Source organism: Miniopterus natalensis, chromosome 4 (genome assembly GCF_054644295.1).
Source record: "Miniopterus natalensis isolate mMinNat1 chromosome 4, mMinNat1.hap1, whole genome shotgun sequence".
In the NCBI taxonomy this organism is placed as follows: Eukaryota; Metazoa; Chordata; class Mammalia; order Chiroptera; family Miniopteridae; genus Miniopterus; species Miniopterus natalensis.
In genome coordinates, this window is record NC_142084.1 from 71,298,514 (window position 1) to 71,321,463 (window position 22,950).

The 22,950-nt window shown below is 52.2% G+C and overlaps 2 protein-coding genes across 3 annotated transcripts; one reads left to right on the plus strand and one right to left on the minus strand.

The window, feature by feature from the left end:
* The first annotated feature begins 2,599 nt into the window (after positions 1-2,599).
* On the plus strand, positions 2,600-6,378 carry GTPBP3 (GTP binding protein 3, mitochondrial). The gene is made up of 9 exons (XM_016209415.2): positions 2,600-3,049; positions 3,391-3,638; positions 3,740-3,826; positions 3,915-4,117; positions 4,295-4,367; positions 4,462-4,605; positions 4,768-4,933; positions 5,183-5,461; positions 5,639-6,378. The coding sequence occupies exons 1-9, from the start codon at positions 2,997-2,999 to the stop codon at positions 5,862-5,864; spliced, it is 1,479 nt and encodes a 492-aa protein (XP_016064901.1). The 5' UTR covers positions 2,600-2,996; the 3' UTR covers positions 5,865-6,378.
* A 4,504-nt stretch (positions 6,379-10,882) lies between these two features.
* PLVAP (plasmalemma vesicle associated protein) lies at positions 10,883-22,534 on the minus strand. Of its 2 annotated transcripts, none has more exons than XM_016209416.2 (6): positions 22,166-22,534; positions 18,949-19,045; positions 18,140-18,849; positions 16,138-16,195; positions 15,957-16,035; positions 10,883-11,506 (listed from the first exon to the last, which is right to left on the minus strand). In XM_016209416.2, the coding sequence occupies exons 1-6, from the start codon at positions 22,532-22,534 to the stop codon at positions 11,500-11,502; spliced, it is 1,320 nt and encodes a 439-aa protein (XP_016064902.2). In that variant the 3' UTR covers positions 10,883-11,499. The 2 variants fall into 2 exon arrangements, with proteins under 2 accessions (XP_016064902.2, XP_016064903.2); XM_016209417.2 differs by having other exon boundaries at positions 15,952-16,035.
* Between the last annotated feature and the right edge of the window lie 416 nt (positions 22,535-22,950).

The following is a 22,950-nucleotide window of genomic DNA, read 5'->3' on the forward strand; positions in this document are numbered from 1 at the left end:
GCCGCGCCCGCCCGCGCCAGCCGCCGTCCCGGCGTGCCCGAGCGCTGCTTCTCGTCCCCGCCCGCGCCGAACCTGAGTCTCCTGCTCGCCCGGCGCGCGTCGCACTCGGGTTCTCGATTCCGCCCTAGTTGTTTTCAGGGTTTGGTTCTCGCCCGCCTACTTCGCGCTCTGGTGCTCGTTCCCGCCCGCACCGAAGGTGCATTCCCTCCATGTCCCCGCCTGAGCCAGATTCTGGGTTTCATCTCCGCCCGCCCCAGATTCTCCGCCTGAGTTTCCCCATCTGAAAAGGTGCTTTTGGAATCTGAGAAGGGCGTGAGCTGACTACAACAAGAGGTTAAGAGGGGGAGGCCTGGTCTGGGGAAATTCTGGGTAATAACTTCAACTACCAAAGCAGGAATGTGAATAATTATAGCAGGTCCTGTCTCAGGGCCTTAGCCCAAGCCCTAGGACACTGCCCAAGACGTCCTTCACCAGTCCACCCGTGCATCCATCAGGATGTAACTAACCTTCTCAGAAAGGACTGGATAGAGTTGCCAGACCTCTTCCTCCAGTCCACCCGTGCATCCATCAGGATGTAACTAACCTTCTCAGAAAGGACTGGATAGAGTTGCCAGTTTAGCAAATAAAAATTAGATATGTTATCCTAAAAATAAAAGACCTTTCTAATTGAGAAGCAAAAATAATTTATTTGAGATCAATAAGAATGGCTATTTGGGAAGGACTGATTAGGGCAGAGGCCCAAATAATGTTGCAATTAGGAAACAAAGGCAATGGGTATTTATGAGAAAGAGAAAGCGAACAATTACATCAATAGCAGGAAGGCATTTCTTTTTTCTTTTTTTAAAAATATATCTTTATTGATTTCTGAGAGAGGAAAGGAGAGGGAGGGAGAGAGATAGAAACATCAATGATGAGAGAGTTATTGATTGGCTGCCTCCTGCACACCCCCGACTGGGGATCAAGCCTGCAACCTGGCATGTGCCTGTCGAGGAATCCAACCGCGATCGCCTGGATAATAGGTGGATGCTCAACAGCTGAGCCACCTTGGCCCGGGCAGGAAGGCATTTCTATTGGTGCGGATAACATAACATAGTGACATTAACTCTAAACAATGTTTTAAAATTTCAGTGCAGTAGTCATAATATCTTTCTTGTTATCTTTGCAAACTTCTTTGGAAAACAAATTTGCTTAGACCCAGTCCAAAATGTAGATTTGCCCTGTTTTAACATTCCAAATGTTTGAGGCATAAGACATGCCTCAGTTCCTCTGGGATGGCAGCTTCCACTCCATTTTAATTTTACTTTCTCTTTTCCTTTGTCTCTGGTTTGTTTTTATTTATTTTTGTTTGTTTCATTTTTTTGTGCTCTTCTTTTCCTCGCTCCATTTTAAAATGACTCATTTAAAAGTTTATATTACTTTTGGTATTTTTTTAATTTTTTATGTTTTTATTGATTTTTATAGAGAGAGGAAGGAAGAGGGATAGATAGATAGAAACATGGATGAGAAGGAAACATCATCAATTGGCTGCCTTCTGCACTCCCCCTCTTGGGGATCCAGCCTGCAACCCGGGCATATGCCCTTACCGGGAATCCAACAGTGACCTCCTGGTTCCTGGTGGACGCTCAACAACTGAGCAACACTGGCCGGGCTTTTTAACTTTTTAAAAATTGACAGAGAGAGAGAGTCTAGGAAGGAACATCCATTTGTTTTCCCACTCATTTGTGCATTCATTCGTTGCTTCTTGTTTATGCCCTGACCAGGGATGGAATCCACAACTTTGGCCTATGGGGACTACGCTCTAATCAACTGAATTGCCAGGCTAGGGCAGCTTATATCACTTTTTACAAATATGAGTTTCAGATAAGAGAATAAATTTTTAGTATGTCCCAAATATTACATGGGACACAACGTTATTAATTGCTTATCTGAAATTCACATTTAACTGGGCGTCCTGTATTTTGTCTGGCACCCAGAACTTCTGCCCATCCTGAGTTGCCTCTTCCCTTAGAGCCCAACGAGGGCAGGCGCCTGTTCTGGTTCTCAAAATGCACACGGTAGACGCTTGGTGTATACTTGTGACAGATGGAGAACTCAGTGACAGCGAATACATTGTTCGTCCCTTTTCTACAAATTTAAAAGTTGAGCAGGGCGCGGCGTGGTAGGAATGAGAACTCTAGCCTGCCCGATTGATTCTTTCCCAAATGCAGGTGCGCTGCCCGCCCGCTCCGACCAAGAACCAGAGAATTGGCCATGCGATAGCGTCCCCGAGACCCCGCCCAGCCAGTGCCAGGAATTCCATCAGTTTTTTACTCCGCTATGATCCAGCGCTCTCCTGGATTAACCTGAAAGTAATCGCGAGGCTTACGTTTCTGACTTGGGGGAGGGTGTCCAGAGACTGAGGACATTCAGCTCTGCCGGAGCAGGAGGCGACCTTGTAGCTAGGCCCCGAGGATGAATTTGCCAAGTGAGGAAGGGTTTTCGAGGCCGAGGAAGCGGCGGGAGAGAAAGCTGGGAAGGGGTGAAAACCTGGAGAGTTCCAGGAAAACAAGTAGGCACCTTCCCAAAAGTTTGGACAGGATTTGCCCAGCGCCGGTGAGTTTCCTGGAACTCATTCCCCTGGGCCACTGAAATGTTCTTGCTTCACTTAATGCCACGGAGTAGCTTGGTAGAAAAACGGGACTCGAATCCTCGCCTCTCGGTAATTCCTGCCGCCCTGTGCCCACATTCTTCCCACCGCTCATTTCCGGTATTTCGGATCCCCGCGGCTCTAGGATCCTAAAAATTCGGTCTAATGTTGCCAGGGGGAACGCCATTTCGCTGCAACCCTATGTGCAGTCCCTGCCTCTTTCCCAGGCACCAACCAATAGAAACGAAGATCCTCAGTGGGTGGCCAATGGTAGTCGAGAATCCTTGAGTGCGGCACCACCGGTTGTGGAGTGGGCGGGGCCTCCTGTCTGAACTCCAAACCCCTAGGCTGGGCGGGCAGGCTGGAATCCATGTGGCGGGGGCTCTGGACCCTGGTAGCCCGGGCGGCACGTGGGCCTTTCAGGTGGGATACTGGGGGAAGGGGTGTGACAGCATGGGGCGTTGCTTGGGCCCCAAATCCTCTCTGCGGGGCCTGGGGGCTCAGTTTCCTGCGGCAGAGACACCTTTCGAGTTCTTCCATGCCCCAATCCATTCACTCCCCTGCAGCAGAGCCCACATCTAGGTCACCTGGCCTCAGAGTCCTCAATCTGGTCACCCTCTGACCTCATGCCCTCCAGTCTCCATTCCCCAGCCGCAGAGCCTTCCCCCACTAGCGGTATTTCTCCACCGTCGAATCCTCGATCCAACTGCCTGCTCTGCGGCAGAGCCACCGAGATGCACACTGACTGCCCTTTTCTGCCCCAGACCGTGCACGCGCCAGGGCAGCGGCGCCCTGGCTCCCGGACCCGGGGCCACCATTTTTGCGTTGAGCTCTGGCCAAGGCCGCTGTGGCATAGCTGTGATCCGGACCAGCGGTCCCGCCAGTGGCCATGCCCTCCGGAGCTTAACGGCGCCCCGGGACTTGCCCCCGGCCCGCAGGGCCTGCCTGCGCCTGCTCACCGACCCCCGCTCTGGGGAGCCGTTGGACCGCGCCTTAGTGCTCTGGTTCCCAGGTGAGGGTCTCCAGATCCCGAACCTTCTGTAGCTCCCATGACCCAGTAGACCACCTCAGGCGGTTGCCCAGGCTGTGCCCTCTGCCTCCTCGCCACACTAGGTCCCCAAAGTTTCACGGGTGAGGACTGTGTGGAGTTCCACGTGCATGGAGGCCCGGCAGTGGTGAGTGGCGTCCTGCAGGCCCTGGGTGAGTCTACAGTCTTGGGGTGGAGGTCTGGCCCTGCCAGTGGGCCTGGATGGGGGGCCAACGGCTCAGTACCCGGACCGTCCCGCAGGCAGGGTGCCAGGGCTGCGGCCTGCAGAGGCAGGTGAGTTCACCAGGCGGGCCTTCGCCCATGGGAAGTTGAACCTGACTGAGGTGGAGGGGCTGGCGGATCTGATCCATGCGGAAACCGAGGCACAGCGGCGGCAGGCCCTGAGGCAGCTGGACGGGGAGCTGGGTCATCTCTGCTGTGCCTGGGCCGAGACCATCACTAAGGCAAGTCCCCATTTGCTCCTTCCCTGCCTCAGAGAACCCACCTGTCCATCCCGTGGGTAAGAGCTTCTGGTCTATGAACCTCCAATATGACCCCTTAGGTTAGGCTGGACCTGGGCAAATTAGGGGACTGGGGGATGGGTTTCTGGGTGATAACACCATATACTTCCCCTCTCCCAGGCTCTGGCCCATGTAGAGGCCTATATCGACTTTGGGGAGGATGACAACCTGGAGGAGGGCATCCTGGAGCAAGGTGTGTTCGCCTGGGGGCCAGGGATGGTGACACCGGGCATCTCAGCCCCCAGAAGCTCCCTCACTCCCTCCTCTCTGCTTTCTTCCATCCACAGCTGACAGTCAAGTGCGAGAGCTGGAGGTGGCACTGAACACACATCTTCGAGATGCCAGGCGCGGGCAGAGGCTGCGCTCAGGGGCGCACGTAGTGGTCACAGGACCCCCCAACGCGGGCAAGAGCAGCCTAGTAAACCTACTCAGTGCGTGGGACGTGGGCAGGGGCGGGGCCTGAGCTCTTCAGGTGTCAGGAAGGGGCCAGGGAGGGTAAAATCTCTGTCCAACCAGGGGCAGGAGCTTGGGAGAGGGGCTCCCTCGTGTTCACTGACTTCTGCCTGTTTCTCTGACCCCCTTCTGCTTCCCAGGCCGGAAGCCAGTGTCCATCGTGTCCCCAGAGCCGGGGACCACCCGCGATGTGCTGGAGATCCCTGTGGACCTGGCTGGGTTCCCAGCGCTCCTGAGCGACACGGCAGGGTTGCGGGAGGGCAAGGGGCCAGTGGAGCAGGAGGGTGTGCGGCGAGCCCGTGAGAGGTGGGTGGGCAGACAGGGTAGTGGGAAACGGGGCCCTTCCTCTCCCTATTGTATTTATTTTTCTTTCTTCCTGAATCAGAAATTTAACTGGGGACTCTGATTTAGGGAGGGCAGCCCTTAGATTTTGGCCTCTGCCTACATTTTCTGCTCCACCCCCAATGTTCTGCTTGGTTCCCACACTCAGCGCAACCCAATGCCCGTAATTGCCCTACTCTGGGGTCACTCAGTTGGTTCTCCCTGCTTCCCCAGGCTGGAGCAGGCTGACCTCATTCTGGCTGTGCTGGACGCCTCTGACCTGGCATCTCCGTCCAGCTGCGACTTCCTGGACACGGTTGTCACCCCTGCGATAGCTCAGAGCCCCAACGGGAACAGCCAGCGCCTGTTGCTGGTGCTGAACAAATCGGACCTGCTGCCCTCTGGGGGCCCAGACCTCAGCCCTGAACTCCCTCCCCACCTGCTGCTATCCTGCCTGACTGGGGAGGGGCTAGACGGCCTCTTGGAGGCACTGAGGAAGGAGTTGGCTGCAGTGTGAGCCTCACCTTGCCTGTCCCACAGCCTCCACCCAAGTTCAAGGGTGGGGGCTGAGCCATGGCTCTGGAGACATACCTGCCTGCAGGCTCAGTTCCTATATCTGCAGAATGAATATAATCATCCCCTCCTTTGATTGGTATGAAGTTAAGAGACACTGTTCTTTATCTCTTGCAGGTGTGGAAACCCATCCACAGGCCCACCACTTCTGACGCGGGCAAGGCACCAGCATCACCTCCAGGGTTGCCTGGACGCCCTTGGCCACTACAAGCAAGCTAAAGATGTAGCTCTGGCAGCCGAGGCACTGCGGATTGCCCGGGGGCACCTGGCCTGCCTCACCAGTGGAGGGGGCACTGAAGAGATCCTGGATATCATCTTCCGGGACTTCTGCGTGGGCAAGTAAGGGGACTGCTGAAGCTTGGACCAGCTGTATGGACACTGAGAATCCTTGATACATCTGGGAATAGCTTAGGCCATGTGAGCTTCTCATTTCCTTGGGGAAGAACTTGATTGCAAAACAGTGAGTGAGCTCCCTGTTGCTGGTGGTGACCCAGCTCTAGCTGGCCAGATTCCCTCACAGGGACTTGCTGGGCGTTCAGGCCCTGGAGTGGGACTGAACAGAGGTTCCTTTGGGCATCTGATCCTGGGGAAATAGCAGTGAGGGTTGGGAGGGAGGGAGAAGGATCTCAGGGGTCTTTGTTTCATAGTTTTTAATGTATTTTGTAAATACCAAAGGAAAAAAATCTCAGATGACCTGGAAATGTTTAAACACGGAAATCTCTTCCCTCACCCCCACTGATGTCACAGCATAACTTGTGTCCTTCTGGAACTTCCTTTGAGTGTTTGTGTACTTGTGGGTGCACCTGTAAAATATGTTTTGTCTTATGTATTCTACATACATTGTGTGTTTACTGCTCTGCAAGTTGTCATTCCTTTTTTGGTATTAATCTTGAAACTTTGTCTCTTGTATCTTAAGTGACTTGCAAAACCCTGGGGGACCTACTTCCTTTCCAAGATTAGCCTTTCTTTTTTACTCCTCACCTGAGGATATTTTTTCCATTGCTGCTTTTCAGAGAGAGTGGAAGGGAGAGAGAGAATGAGAGAGAGAGAAACATCGATGTGTGACACATCGATTGGCCACCTCCAGCATGCGCCCTGATGCCCTGACCAGGGCTGGGGATCGAGCCTGCAACAAAGGTATGTGCCCTTGACCAGAATCGAACCTGGGACCCTTCAGTCCACAGGCTGACTCTCTAACCATTGAGGCAAACTGACTAGGGCCCAAGATTAGTCTTCACTGATTTTTTTTTTTTTTGATTTTTTTTTTACTTTTATTAGTATTTATTTTATGTTGAATTTACTCCTGGGCCATAAGTTTTTGTTTCTTCAGTTTCTCCTGGGATATCTTTTTCTTCTGTGCAACCTCCTCTTCTGGGTTAGGAACAACCTGCTCTTTTTCAGTAGGATCATCTCAATGTGGCAGGGAGAGCTCATGTATGGGTTAACCCGCCCATGAGCTCTGTAAGTTGTATGTTGCATCTTAGGCGCTTTGTTCATCTGGATGTGCTCAATGACCAGAGAATCTATATCTAAACCCTTAAGTTCAGCATTGCTCTCTGTGTTTTTAAGCATGTGCAGCAAAAATTCAGCAGTCCTTTTGGGCCACTGTTTTACCTGGGCACACCTACCAACTCCACCATGGTAACGATGGGATGGCACACATTGCTTCTGTAAAGTGACATCCTTCAGATACTTGGTAGCTTTTCGAATATGCGTACCCTTGATGGCCTGGGCTGTTTCACAAATGTTCTTAAAGTGAACACGAAGATTTGAACCTCTTGATTTGCATGATTTTGTGGGGTTTTCTGGGTCAAGTGAACAGCGAACTATTTTTAGAGGGCACCTCTGGCTTCTTTCAAGAAGAGAAGTCTTCATTGATTCATTCATTTATTTACTCACTTAGTGAGTATTTACCAAGGACCCTCTGTAGTCTAGAATTGTACACATCCCTTTACTGGATCTTCATAACAACACAATGCGGTGAACAGTTCTACAGATCAGGAAACAGACTCAGTAGTAGTTGGTTGGTGGAGGTCCCCAGTTTTGGGATTTGCACATAGGTCTGCTTGACTCTATTTTGAGTTTACTGTGGGTCTTCTGTGCAACAGGCTGACTGCAGGGTGCTGGGAACATGGATAGAAGCAAGCAGGTATCACCTCTCCTTGTTAGAGATATAGCTCCTTCCAGTGAGGTTTGATGGCTGCTGTGTGAATTTACAGTGAGGGGACATGGCCTGGTCAGGGATTTGTGGGCTGGATGCCCTGCAGAGCAGAGGTGACATATGCGCCGACATCCGAATGGTGAGAAGGAAACCAAATAGAGGAAGCTTGTGAGAGTGTCCCAGGCAAAGGGTACAGCACAGGCACTGAGGTGGGACATTGCCCTATGTTCAAGGAACAGGGAGGTGGCCAGTGTGGAGCAGAGTGAGTCTGGGAGAGAGGAGGGAGGCGAGTTCCAGGGGAGGAAGGCCTGACAGTGAGGCCTGTGATTCAGGGACTTATGGGGGACCTGCTATGGTCATGACAAGCCAGCAGAGGGCGCCTTGCTCTAACAAAGAAGGTGCCCGGCAGTCCGCCAGGGCTCCAGCCTGCTAGGGTCCCAGGGATCCAGGCAGTTTATCAATGGTCAACTTCCCTTGCCAGAAGTGAAAACTGAGTCTCAAATAAGGTCAGCATCTTTTCCAGACTCAGAGAAAGATCACCTCCAGTGGTTGAAAATACAATCTCAGATTCCAGGGGACATATGAACAGAGGCTGGGAGGTGTGTAGGGCCCGCAAAGGGTATGAAAGGGTCTTCAGGAGGCTCCCACCACCCAACTAACTAAAGGGTACTCCCCAATACCATGTCTTCATGGACTTCATGGAAATATGTCACTTTTTATTGATTTCTTTCCTTATTCAGCAGTTGGGATGGCCCCTGAATGAAGAGCTACTGGATGGAAGGGGTTACTCTGAGAGCCGAGTCCATGGGTGTTACAATTATGCCCATTTTGCAGAAAAGCAACTGATGCTCAGAGAAGAAAAGCAATAATGTAGGTCCAGTGGGGGTAGTTGTCCAGATGTCACAACATGGGGAAGGTCTGGAGGGCTCCCAGGAAGTGTGAGCAGGGTCCAGGTGGGGATGGAGAGGCTCTTGGGGCAGGATGCCTGAGCCCCCGCCTGCCTCCCCCTAGGACCTGGCACAGGGCTGGACCAAGGTCCTTGGCTACAGTCCCTTTTTTCCAAGAAGGGTGAGGTGGTTTGTGGGAAGCAGCCATGGTTTTTTTTCATAGAGGTCACAGGAAATCCCCAAAGAGTCAGAACCTCACCCAGCGGCTGGACCATAGAGTCAGGGAGGGGGTCTGCCAATTACTCCCAACTGGTACTCGATCCCTGCCCTTCCCCAGAGAGCCACCAAGCCTGGGTGAGTCAGAGCTATAGAATCTGTCAGAAAGAGTGAGGGATGGGCTGGGGAGGCCCCAGGGGAAGTCAGGGCTATACCTGGGTCATCCAGGAGGGCTGCCTGGAGGTGGGACCTCTGAGGGTGGGCCTTGGAGGAAAAAGAATGTGTCAGGCAAGAAAAGGCATTCTTGTCAGAGGGCACAGCACAAATTACAATTAAGAGTCAATGAGTCTAGCCCAGCTGGTGTGGCTCAGTGGTTGAGTGTAAAGTGTCAACCCATGAACCAGGAGGTCATGGTTCCATTCCCCGTCAGGGCACACACCCAGGTTGCGGGCTTGATCCCCAGTAGGGAGCATGTAGAAGGCAGCCTATCCATGATTCTCTCTCATCATTGATGTTTCTATCTCTCTCTCTCCCTTCCTCTCTCTAAAATCAATAAAAAAATGTATTTTTAAAAAGAGTCAGTCTAGTCAGAGAACTAAATGTCCAGCCAGGATAGCTGAAGGATAGGGTTCATTGTGCAAAGGGGGAGGGGCACAAGAGAGCTGAGGAACTGGACTTGGTGCCCAGGGTAATCAGGAGCCGTGGAGGGTATGGCCAACCAAGAGTTATAGACCCTTACCCAATGTCCAGAGAGTTTATAATGATTATATCACATTTATTTCTCAGATGAGAAAATGGAGGCTGAGATGGATTGAGCCAAGATTTGAATCGGGGATGTCTGGCTCTAGAACCCAAACTCTTATGGGGGCTGGGACTAGCAGGCCTCAGCTGGAAAGGACTTCAGGCTGATCAGGCAGTAGGCTTGTGGTCACAGGGATGTCCCCGCTTCCTTGGGGCCTCCAGACTGGTTCGTCTGGGCGCCCTGGCTTGGCTAACCCCCCTGCCCTAACTTGGCAGGGACCCCAGCCGAGTGTTTCCTGCAGCAGCTTCTCTCACCCGCATTTCCGTGTCCAGGAAGTATCGCTCCTTTGTCCTTCCAGACTTGCCTGCCCTAAGCGTGTGTTGCCAGCCCTGGCTCCTCATGACTCACCCCCCTCCCTGTTCTCTGTCCCAGGGGATGGGCTGGGAGGGAATCAAGGTCCGGTGGGGGGGGGGGGGTACAAGCTGAGATTCTAGATCACAATTTTTAGGTTGTTTTTCCGTCTGTGGCCATTTGCACTTTTCCCCCCCCCTGGAGTTTTTATGTTTCAGGGATAAGGCCCCAGGAATGGGGTGACTGAGTCAAAGGGTTGGTGTATTTTTGCTTTTATTAAATATCACCAAACTAATTTCCAGAGGAGCTATGGTGAGATTTTCATTTCTACCAGTCCTGTAGGAAAACGCTCTTTTCTTTACATCTTCCCCAGCAGTAGGTATTATGGCTTTTAAACTTGCTCGGTCTCCTGAGTACAGTGTGATTTCCCTGTGTTTAACGTGCTTTTCCCCAGCTACCGGCTAGGCTAGTGATCATGGAGTTGAAACACTCCCAAAGCAGACTGCTGTCCTTTCTGACATCCCATCTTGCCACAAACAACAAAACAAAACAAATGGCCTAAGACTTTTGTGATTTTGTTCCTGGAATAATTTTGGCAAGGAGGAGTTCCTGCAATTCACGACAGGCTGTGGTAAACTGAGCAGAGCACTGTTGTCAAGACTTGGGGGAATCTTTGCAAATGTAGAAAAATGAAGGCTACAAATGGATAATCTGCTTTGTAAGAAACTGCCTCGTAACTATCTGCTGTTTTAAAGAAACATAAAATTGACAACAATGCTGTCTCTTCCCACACGGAGATGCCCAGACCTTGGGGGAAGGTGGTATACCCCCAAGTTTATTCTGAGTTGAAGGGTCTTCTGGCCAAGGGTCGTTGGGGCTGGGGTTCTCAGCTTTTATCTTCTTTCTAGTCTTTTCTTGCTCAAAGGCAGGTGGTGCCTTTTCAAAGCATAAATCATGACTTGAATCTTTGAAGGGATTGATAACATTTATTTAGTGCCACTAACATTTAGTAGGGACCACAGGCAAGGCTGGGTATGGGGGGAGAGGGAGTGAAGGAGTGCCCTTGCTAGCTATGAGGGGGCCCGTGGGCTATGTTTGCCCTTGAACCAGATTTTCCCTGGTGTGCGAGGAGGGCCTGGAAACTCTCGCAGGGATGGAGGTGAATGTCTTCCTGTTCTCACTTCCCCAGGCCTGAAGTACTGTGGGTGAGGAAGCGCGGGGGAGATAAGGGAATCAGGAGAGTGAGTGGCAGGGGCACAGGGAGGGCTGCGAGGGGATGCTGTGGGGGTCTTGGCCTGTGTGTAGAGGGGTGTGATACTGGGTCAGGGTTTGGTAGAAGTGTCTGTCAGGTCACCGTCTGTATGACATCATTGCCATGTCTGTGGGATGTTATTGTGGCAGCTGTGGGTGAGGGATTGTGGTGCAGGTGTGGGGCTGTGAGAGTATTAGGGGTTCTGGGCGGGGTGTGAGGACGAGCAGAGGGAGCAGGCCGAGGGCGCCCGCTGTGGTGCGTTTGCCCAGGGATTGCCTGGCTGCGTCCCACGCTGTGGTCATCTTGCTGCCACAGGTCTGCAGACAGGCCAGTTGGGACCACCCTTGGTCCCCAGGGCCTGGAGCTTTCTCAGACACTAGGGCAGAAAGGAGATGGGAATACAGCAGTGGATCAGACTGTTAGAAGGACAAACATTGCAGGGGGCTGCTTCCTCCTACCCCAGCCCCTTGTTGCTACCAAGAACTCCTTGGCTTTCAGGGCTCAAACTCCCCCATAGATTCCTACTTGTTGAACTTTTTTGGGATGGTGAGACTGAGATATCTGCCTCCTCATTATTACAGAAGTCAGAGGTTCAGAGAGGCCACCTCCAGGCCTCTGCCGCAGTCTGTCTGCCTCTCACCTTTACTCCCTAAGGCCCTGGGGATCCTAGGAGTTTGCCCTAAAGCCCCTGTCCACCCACCCCCACCCCCACCCCGCGCGCACACACACACACACACACACACATTCATTCACAGGAGGGTTTTTCTAAAGAGCCTGCCCCTACTCACATGCTCTCCACCCCCGCCCCCGTCTCCTCAGAACAAAGCCAGATCCTCTAGGTCTGGAATTCAAGGTTCCACCCACTATTCTCCACCAGACCTCCCCTTCAAGAACTCAAATCCTGCCACAGTTCCCCCAAACTCCAAGAACTATTATTGCCTTGCTTCCACTCCCCCTGCCCCCACCCTTTGCAGGAGTCATCCAGCTGCTGTGGAGAATGCCCTTCCCCCTCCTTGTCCTGGCAGAGGTTCTCGTGAGGGGTCAGGGGTTGGCGCAGACGCTATTTCCTGGTGGGGGAGGAGGGGGCCACAGCCAAGTCCTGCTTCCGCTGGCCCCCTCCCTTCCTTCCCTGGCTCTTCCCTGGGGCCCTAGCCTCACGTTCTTTGGCTGGCTCTGGTCCACCCTCCCCGTCTCCAGCCTCTGACACACGCTTCACTCACTCCTGCCCACCAGGGTGGGTCACCCTTTGCCGTTTTTCACAGACTGAGGGTCCTAAGCTCCCATTGCTGACCTGAACCAATGCAGTCACCTTAACACTGATCCCTGGCTCCCACTTTCATCCCCAACTATGACCAGAGGGCGCCAACACCGGAGTCAGGTCTCATCCTCCTCTGCTGACAGCCCACCCCAAGGCTCCCAGTTTCCTTACCACAGCCACAAAGCCCTGCCTGATCTGTCCCCTTGTCATCTCTTTGGTCTCAACTCCTCTCCCTCTCCAATCATTAGGCTCCAGCCATATCAGCCTCCTCGCTCAAACTCACCAGGCATGGTTCTGTCTCAGGGCCTTTGCATAGACTGTGCTCTCTGCCTGGTACACACTTCCCAGCAATGTCCTCCCTCCCATGGCTCCCCCTCACCTCCCTTAGTTCTCTGCTCAAATGTCACCTCAGGGAAGCCTGCCCTGGCCCCCTGTGGAAAATTCTAACTTTCCCACACTTCCTCATCCCTTTTCTGTCTTGCCCATCACCAAGGGGCCATATAATGACTCATTCGTCTGATTTATTCTCTGTCTCCCCACAAGACTGTGAACTCCACAGGGCATGAGTTTCTGTACCTTACTCCTGCCTGTGTCCTGGGCACCCAGCTGTGGCTCAAGAAATATGGGTTGAATGAACAAACAAGTCATAACTGTGATAGCAACAAACTTGAGCAATGCTTGCTGTGTGCCTGGCTCAGAGACAGGATGCAATTCCCATCTTCAACCTTCCACATCCTGACTTTTCTGTGTCCAGCCACATAGTCCCTAAACCAATATTTAATTAAAATTTGTCTTTATCTCAATTATGTTTTTAAAAATTAATTAAATTGGCCTGGGCGGTTTGGCTCAGTGGTTGGAGCATCAGCCCACAGACTAAAGGGTCCTGGGTTCAAATCTGGAAAAAGGCATTGAACCTTTGTTGCAGGTTCAATCCCTGGCCCCTGTCAAGGCATGTGTGGGAGGCAACCAATTGATGTCTCTCTCTCCCTTTCTCTCTCTCTCTCTCTCTCCCCACACTTCCACTTTCTCAAACTCAATGGAAGCCCGGCCGGGCGTGGCTCAGCGGTTGAGCATCCACCTAGGATCCAGGAGATTGCAGTTCGATTCCGGGTCAGGGCACATGCCCGGGTTGCGGGCTCGATCCCCAGTTGGGGGCGTGCGGGAGGCAGCCGATTGATGACTTTCTCATCATTGATGTTTCTATCTCTCTCTCTCCCTCTCCCTTCCTCGCTCTGAAATTAATAAAGATATTTTTTTTAAAAAAATCAATGGAAAAAATGTCCTTTGATGAGGATTAACAAAAAAGAAAAAAAAAAGTGCAATTAAAAGCAAGACCTTGCCCTGGCTGGTGTGGCTCAGTTGGTTGAGTGTGTTCACATGCACCAGAAGGTCGCCGGTTCAATTACCGGGGTGGAGGCACATGCCTGGGTTGTGGGTTGGATCCCTAGTATAGGACATGCAGAAGGCAGCTGATCAATGTTTCTCACATCAAGGATTCTCTCTCTCTCCTTCACCCTTTCTAAATCAATTTAAAAAAAAATTTTTTTTAAAAAAGAAGCAAGACCTTGTGCTCAAGTCCTGGTAATGCTGGGCCCTGGGTCTGCCTTTGCTCTGTGAACATGGGAGAGCAGCACATGTGTGGGAGGCCTTAGGGCAAGTTAGCACCAGTGGAGACTTTCTCAAAGTGCAGAGGAATAAAAGTGGAAAGGAAATAAACTCCCAGATCACGGGGTGGCTGTTTTGATGCAGGACTCAGACCTCGGCCCTGATTGGGTGCATTGAAAATTTGGATGTTAGGATTCTCTGGCCAGACTCGCCTGCGGTTTCCCACTGAATGGCTGGCCCAGCTGGGACTTGAACCCAGGGCTGATGGCCCTGGCCTGCTTATCCCTGGCATGGTTCTCAAGGGAAGGATAGTTAAGGCTGAAGCCCAGCGAGCCAGAGGCCCTTCCTGCAACCCTGCCGAGTGAAGCGGGGAGGAGGGGGGGCTGTCCAGGCTTAAGAGCACATTGTTTTCTCTTCAGGGGGACGTCATTTGGGGTAAACAATGTCAAGAGCTTCCCTGTTCTCGGCTGGGACAGAGACAGCCCTGGCTCTGGCCCTGATTTGCTGACGCATGGCCCTGGGCTGGTCACTTCCCTGGGGCCTCAGTTCCCTCTCTGAGAAATGGGGATAATAATAGAACCTCCTTCCTTGCCATGATGGCTCCAGGCCAAGATGGAGAAAGGAAAACAGTTTGCTCAGAGCAGGGGCTTCTCCCTACCCTCTTGTTTCCCTCTCTGCAGGCTGCCTGAGGCTGAGGAATTTTGCCCAGGAAGAGCCTTCCAGAGTGAGGGGGCCAGTTTTTAAAGGCGTGAGCTCCCCTCGGAGGCAGAGAGGGTGTGTAAGAAGAGGTGTAGTGGAGATGGAGGCACATGTAGAGAACCCTGATTTGTTGATGGCAGATCTCTGGAAGTCTGGGCCAAGGCCTGCATTTAGCACCCTGACGCTAAAATAGACCTAGGCAGAAAATAGTCTGGTGGCACGAAGCAATTGAAGGAAGCCACAGGCTTTGGGGTGAGAGGGATGTGACTTAAAATCTTGGGTGCCTCCCTGGACCTCAGGTCCTAAACTGCAAATGGGACTGCCAATTCCCGGGTCCTAGGCCAGCAGTGTGTTATTGAAGAGGGAGTATGCACAGGGTGTTCTTGGGGTTGCGGCCTGAGTCACCTTCCCCATGATGTACCGGATGTCATTGGATGGATAACCAAGTCCCGGGAGGTGGCAAGGGGGGCAGAGGCATGGAGCCATGACCTGAGAATGTGCCAAGCGCCTTTGAGTTTCCCCACTGAGGCCCCAAGCCCCTTGCTCCAGCCATTGGTGGACAGCACTTTACAGCTGGCAAAGCATTTCCATGCCCTTGATTTCGGAGGCCCCCATTTTTGTAGAAGTAGAAAGTGAGGGGTGGATTGAGAGGCCCATGGTCACTCTCAGATGCTCTCCCTCCTTCCCTTCCTCCACTCCAGCCACCCTCCCTCACCCAAGTCCTGACCACTGGGCCTTTGCCCTGGCTGTTCATGTGGCCTGGAGCACTGCCCTCCCCAGGCTGCTTCTGCCCATCCTCCAGCTCAAAGGTGCCCTGCTCACCAAGGCTCTCCCTTGCCTGGGTTCAAGTCTCAGCTTACTCCTCTCTTGCTGTGTTACCTGGAGCATGCCGCATACCCTCTCTGTGCCTCATTCTTCATCCAGAAAGTGTGAATAACAGTAACTCACCAACTGACAGGTTGAATGAGTTAATAGTGCAATGCTTAGAACTGTGCCAAGCTCACACTAAGCACCTAAAACTTACAGGCTCTTGGTCACTGTTCTTATCATGGCTCTATCACTGTCTCTTCTGCCCACTCCTCAGGGAGTTTTGTGAATAGAACAGCATGCATCTTGGTCATTGCTGTGTCCTCAAGGCCCAGAATAGGGCCTCGTACAGAGCAGGCACTCAAGGAAGCAGTAAGTGTGAGATGAGCCTCCCTCCACCCCTAGTCCTGAGACCAAAGCACTGAGACTGAACATCTCAACCTGCCCAGTACCTCACTTGGATGAGGCTGCGTTGCCTGCAAAAGGCCGCTGGGACTCCAGGATCCTCTTCTTGAATTCCTCCAGGCTAGCTGGGTCTGCCAAGAGAGGGGATTACACCCAACCTATTGCCTTAGTAGCCCCCTTCCCTGGGCTAGGGATAGGTGGCAGCCCCCCTTCTTGGCTCTCCCTTCACTCACCGATGGGCGGGGGGTTGAGGGCAGAGCCAGCAGGTCTTGGCACAGACATCGGCTGTGACTGTGAGAAGAAGGAGAGAGGGAAGTTAGCAGAAGTTGGGACCCCTGAATCAGAGTGCCAAGGAAATTCCTGCCCCTCCATGCCCTTGGAGACCTGGCTCTGAGGTCCTTCCAGGGTGGAGAAATGGACAGGTGCTCATGGAGGACACATATGCTAATAGATGTATAATCATCACCTGTGCCCACTTGCCCTCAAATGATTGGGGACTCCAGGGACTGGCTTTGCTTGGCAGCTCCACAGAGACCCCACTGTGCAGGGCTGGCCTGCTTCACCCTCCATTACAGCCACAGTACCAACCTGACCCCAATCTATGACCCCAACTGAGTCCATCCACCCAACCCTACCCCCCTAGACTGAAGTCAACCCACTCTGTAAACCACTCAACCCCAGTTCTCAATGCCATGCCTTGAGCAACCTTAAGCCAATCCTTCCAAACCTGAAATCCAAAACCAGTTCTGAACTTAGTTACCTAAAATCCGATCCCAACATGAAAACGGAGCCTTCCTTAGAATCAAATCCAACTTAAACCCAATCCCAATGACAAATTTAATCTGCTGTAACTTTAGATCTAACTCTGACCCCAACCCATCACCTAGACACAGCCACTATGAAAAATCCAATCCCCAACCCAGTTCCCCCAGCCCCAGGATCTACCATGGACACCTACAAACACCTTCCCAAGATAACAGTCAACTCCAACTCAACCTTAGATGCCCAGCCTCTACCTGAAACAGAACCCCACCCCAGCCCCACCCCATGATTAGCACCCACACAGCTTCTACTCTAGATCAAGCTTTGAGCCTCACCCCAACCCCAATATATCCCCATCCTAACCCAGGGTCACCTAATCCTTCACCTCAAATATATTCCAATGCCAGCACAACTCAACTCCCTACCAGCCATCCTAAACCCAACCCAGCTTCAACCCCTAACCCATGTTCAGTGCCAATCCCTGCCCCTTCTAATGTCCATGAAATCCTAAATCCACTCTTGGCCCCAAACTTCTAATCATCTCTAGGCCCACCAGCCACCTATACCCACCTGGGCCTCAACTCCAACTTCAGTACCTCAACCCATCCCAAAGCCACTGACATACTAGATTCACTCCTCATCCAACCCTAGACCCAACAGCTGCCTTGCATACAACTCCTGACCCAACTTTTAAACCTTTCCTTATGGTCTAAACTCCAAACTCAATTCCAGATCTAAGACTAATGAGATGGAGCCCTAACCTTAACCTAAACCAACTCTAGATATGGCAGTCACCAAGAACTCACCTTGACCCAACTCTAGAACCAAATTTAACATGTCAAGCCTTTCTCTAGACCTGCCTTAACCCTCACTATAGCCCCAGTGTCACTCACAACCTTAACCCATTGCCCCTGACCCTTCAATTCAACTCAAACAATTCTCAACCCTGACACCAACCCTCAATGAATCCCTAATCTTCACCCCAAACTAATTTTGAGGCCCATCCCAATGCCCTAAACTCAACCCCAATCCTTAACCCTTTCTCAGTCATTCCCAATTTCAAACTCCACCCCAATCCTAAGGCCAATAAAATCCTACATGAATACATAACCATAATCCTTAAACCAACTCTAGACTCAACAACCACATATGTGTGACCCTACCCTAAATTCTAAGTCCAGCCTCAATGCCTCAACTCAGCCTGATCACAAAGCAACTGATACTCTAGATTTGCCCCTCACTCAACCCTGGACCCTACAGCCACCTAACCTCCAACTCCAGTCTTAACCCTACACTCCTCCTTAATGTTGATCCCAATTTAAACTTGGCCCCTATCCTAATGTCAATGAAACTCTCAAGCGAGTCCTAAATAACCCAAACTCAAACAGACCTCAAAACGAAGTTTAACATCACCACTAATTTGGTCTCTAGATCCAACCTCAATGCCATCTGAATCCAGGGTTACCAGCCCACCTTGGCTTTTATGCAGGTGTCCAGGGCCGAGTTGCTGACAGCCACCTGTATCTTGAGCTGCTCGGCCTCCCGCTTCTTCTCCTCCAGTTCCTTTGCCAGGTTGTCTCGCTCCTTCCGCAGGGCCGCCTTCTCCTCCAGCACCAGCTGGGTCTGCCTGGCACACTCCGCCTGGAGCTTGGCCTCCCGGGCCTGGGCTTCCCTCTCCAACTTCTCCTTGGCCTCCTGACTGGCCCGCAGGCCCTGCTCGGCCTCCAGCTTCTGGCGTTGGAGGTCCGAGTTCTCACGGGCCACACTCTTGATGTCAGCCCGCAGTCTCTGGGCCAGCTCCTCCACCTTGGTGTTCATGAGGGTAGGCAGGTGGTCACAGGCTCTCCGGATGGAGGCCATTTCTGAGCTGAAATGGTATGGGCCGTAGTTCATTGATTCGAGGGTACGTGGGATAATGGAGTCCCGCCAGAGGTTGTGCAGGTCCATCTCAACCTTGTCCTTGTTCAGTGAAAGGCAGAGGTCCTGCACCTTCTGCAGCTGACTCTCGGCCAGCTGTCGCTCCTGCCGCTGCTGCTCCCGGGCCTTGGTGCATTCAGCCAGCTGCTCTTCCACCACCCGCTTGCTCAACTGTAGACCCTCCTTGTCTTTGGTGCACATAGCCTTCTCCTTGGCCAGCTCCCCCTCTAGCATCTTGGCCTTCTGGGTCAGCATGAAGGACAAGTCTACAGGTACAGGATGATAGGACTCAGGAACGCTGGGGGCTGCCAAGGAACTGGATGGGGAGGCCACCACCCTGGCTCCCCGCTGCCCAGATCACTCACCGTTGCAGCTCTTGTTGGTCCCCTTGAGGTGTTCTTGGCATTGCTTCTCACTCAGAATAATGGCAGCCATATACCTCTGGTTGTTCATGTAGACCACCTGCTCGGGTGAGACACAGGACAAAGCTCAGAGGGGCCTACGGGCCCCCTGACCTTGGGGCTGCTCAGACTCTCAGGGCTGGGGCTCCAGATCCAGAGCCCAGGTGGCCTAGTTTGGCCCAGTTCATGAGGGCCTGGCTCCTTTATAGGGAAAGCTGGTCTGATCTTCAAAAGTCGTTACAATTAATACAATTTGGCAATAAAAAGTATGGAGGCACTGACACACACTACAATGTGGATAAATCTTGAAAACATGATGCTGAGTGACAGAAGTCAGTCACAAAAGGCCACACAGTGTCTGGTTCTATATAGATAAAATGCCTAGAATAAGCAATTCCATAAGAAACAGGAAGCAGATTCATGGTTCCCACGGACGGGGGGAAGGAGGAATGTGGAGTGCCTGCTAATGGGGACGGGGTTTCCTTTTAGGGTGATGAAAAATATTCTAAAATTATTTGTGATGACAGCTGCACAACTCTGTGAATGTACTTTGAAAATCACTGAACTGTACACTTTAAATGGGTGAATTAGCCCTAACCAGTTTGGCTCAGTGGTTGGAGAGTCAGCCCGCGGACTGAAGGGTCCTGGGTTCGATTCCAGCCAAGAGCACATACCTCAGTTGCAGGCTCGATCCCGGGCCCTGGTCAGAGCGAGTGCGGGAGGCAACAAGTTGATGTGTCTCCCTCACATCAATGTTTCTCTCTCTCCCTCTCTCTCTCTCTCTTCCCCCGCCCCCCCCCTTTCCACTCTCTGTGAAAAGGAATAGAAAAAATATCCTTAGGTGAGGATTAAAAATAATAATAAGTGGGTCAATTTTATGGCATGTGAATTAAGTTTTTACAATCCAACAAAGGCTATGACTTCCAAACTTTGAAACAAAACCCTTCGCAGAAATATAACAAAGATATGAAGAGTGCAGGGGGTTTGTCTTTCTGTCATTTCTTGTCCTTACTTCTTGTCCTTAAGAAGCTGGGCCTGTGCTAATGCCCTGGGGTTAGGGGGAGCACAGAAACAGTTCAGGAAGTTCCAGTGACTTCTGCTTTCAAAAGCCTCAGCCATAGAAGGGGAAGGGAGGCAGGTGGAGACAAAGTGAGTTGAATCCAAACATAAAGTGAGAAAGAGTTATCTTCCAGTTAGAGCAAGTGTCAAAAGGGGTCCCAGGATGACTGACCATATCCTGGTCAGGGTCCTGGTGCCTTGACATGGGTAGTGGTGGGCAGACCCTAAAAAAATCACCGAGTTCAATTTTCCTTTCTCTTCCAGGGTCTCAGGGTCAGAAATGCAGTTGCATTTGCAGAAAATTTAAGAAAAAATCATGTTTCTTAGCAGTGCCAAATTGGGGAAAGACCAAGATTCATATCCACTACCATCAGACACTGGGGCTGTTGGAGCGGGGGCTGGGGTGGGTCCAGGGGCTACCCCACAGCCATTGGCACCCCCTTCCTAGGGGGCGGGCATGGGATCCAGGATCCCCTTAAGAGAAAACCCTGAGGGGTTCAAGCCCAGAGGAATTTGTCAACTCAAAGGGGGAAAAAAAGCATGATTTTCCAATTTTAAGGTTGTGAAGATCTAGATTCTTAGATTTTTAGTCTTCTCTAACAGGGAGTCAGGATTCTGGGATAAGTGTGATTGCTCCTGGGCTGGATGGCAGTGTGTGTCCTGGATGATCGGAATTGGCTAATTCCCAGGAAGTGAGACATCTGAGGGGACCCACTCCAGCCAGGGGAGGGGGTACACAGCCTTGCCCTGGGAGTCTGAGAGAGGATAAATCCCATTCTGAGGATCTGAAGGGGGACCCACCCTGCTCTGGAGTCTGAGAAGGGACCTGCCCCCATTCTGAAGTCAGATAGAGACCCATACATCCCTGGGGGCTGTGGGGAGACTCCCCCATTTTGGGGGTCTGAGGGGAGACCCTCTCTGCTCTGGGGGCCTGAGGGGGACCTGCTCCCTTTTGGGAGTCTAAAGGAGAAATGCCCTGCTGTGGGGTCCAAGAAGCAAAGACATGGTCCTTCCTGGAGCGGATATGGGGGAGGCCTTTCTGTCCAATGAGGGTTGGGTGGTCTGAGAATCCAGCAGAGGCTTATTCTCCCCCCTGCCCCTGCCTCCCACCCCAGCCAGCCAGGACCCTTCCGGTGGGAAAAATCAAGGCTGTCCCCACCCAGCCTCTCTCCCAACCCCAGCCAGGCCTGAGGGGGACCCCTCCTCAGTGTCTCTGGTACCAAGGCCTCCACAGATAGTGTGTGTGGTGTGTGTGTGAGGAAACATAGGCAAATTGCCCAATGAGGTTAACATGAGTGCAAGGGGGTGAAGTCTCCATGAGACCGACGTGTGCTGCTGTGACTTTCTCCTGGGAGCCACCTGCTTCTGCTCTCCCGGGAAAGCCACCTTCTCAAGCCTCCATTTCCCCATCTGCAACGGGTTAATAATTTCTCTCTACCTCTTGGCTTCAATGATGAGATAATATTTCTGAAGCGGACACCAGCATAAGGCAAATAGAAGCCATCGATACTTATTACTAAGCCAGAACCTAACTTTCTGGGGTTTTATTTAGTCAGTTCTTATTTGCAGCTGGCGTGTTCTGGGTGCTTTATGCATATTAAGTCATGGGCCCAGGGTTGAGGTTCAGTTACACTTGAATTCTGGATAGAAAACAAATACTTAAAAAAGTTTTTTTTTTTAAATCCTCAACTGAGGGTATTTTTTCCATTGATTTCTAGAGAGAGTAGAAGGGAGGGAGGAGAGGGAGAGATATATCAACACGAGAGAGACACTTTGATTAGTTGCCTCCCACATGCACCCGGACCAGTCCAGGAAACCTGCAATGGAGGAACATGCCCTTGACCAGGAATCGAGCCCTCAACACTTTGGTCCATGGACTGACCCTCTAACCAGTGAGCCAAACCAGCCAGGGTGAATATTTTAATTTTTTAGTATAAATATATCCAAAATATCGCAAGGGATATACTTATACAAACAAAATTCGCATTGCTGATCTACTAGGGCTCCTCACGCAAAATGTAGGGTCTGTGACTCCCATCTCATGGATGGGGAAACTGAAGCTCAGAGAGGTGAACTGACTTTCCTGGGGTCACCAGGGCCAGCGTTGGGCCCTTGGCCTTACCCGTTCAGCCTGGCACTGGCGGAAGCTGGCATTGATCAGGTCCAGGTCTCGGCGGGCGTTCAGCAGCATCTGCATGATGGTATTCTTGGCACGGGTGGTGAGGTTGAGCTCCTTGGACAGGTTGGCCTGGCTGACCGTGAGCCCCATGACCTGGCTGTACAGGTCCTCAGCGCGGCGCTTGGTGTCCTGCAGGTTGGACTCCGTGCTCACGTGCACGTTGCCGTAGACCATGAAGAGGACCAGGCCCAGGATGATGAGGAACTGGATGACTGAGACAAAGAAGAAGAAGTAGCGCAGGTAATACCAGCAGCCGCGAGGGCTGCCCCCTGCCCGCGAGTAGGCCCCGCCGTGCTCCGTGGCCAGGCCCATCTCCCCAGGTCGCCCGGTGCACTGGTGCTGCTCAGCTCACTGGTCTGCTCTGGGTGGTGGCTGTGCCCTTTCTGGACCCTGCCGCCCACAGGGGGGAGTGTTTATATTACTCTTCTTAATACTTCCTCTGCCTGGCTCCTTCCTGGCCTGGAGGAAACAGGGGGTGGTGGGTTATCTCAACACTCCAACCCAGGCTGTGAAGGGAAGGCGGGGCAGGGGGTTGGGGTGGGGTAGGGGTAAAGCGGTGGGGCGGGGCAGGGCAGGGCCCGGCTGGGACCAAGGTCAGCTGGCCTTTCTGATTAACATTGGGTTGGGCACCAGCTGGCTGACTGGGCTTCCTCGCTCTCTCTGAGCCTCAGTTTCTCCACCTGCCCCTGCTCTGTGCCAGGCGCTGTTCTCAGCACTTAAAGCATATT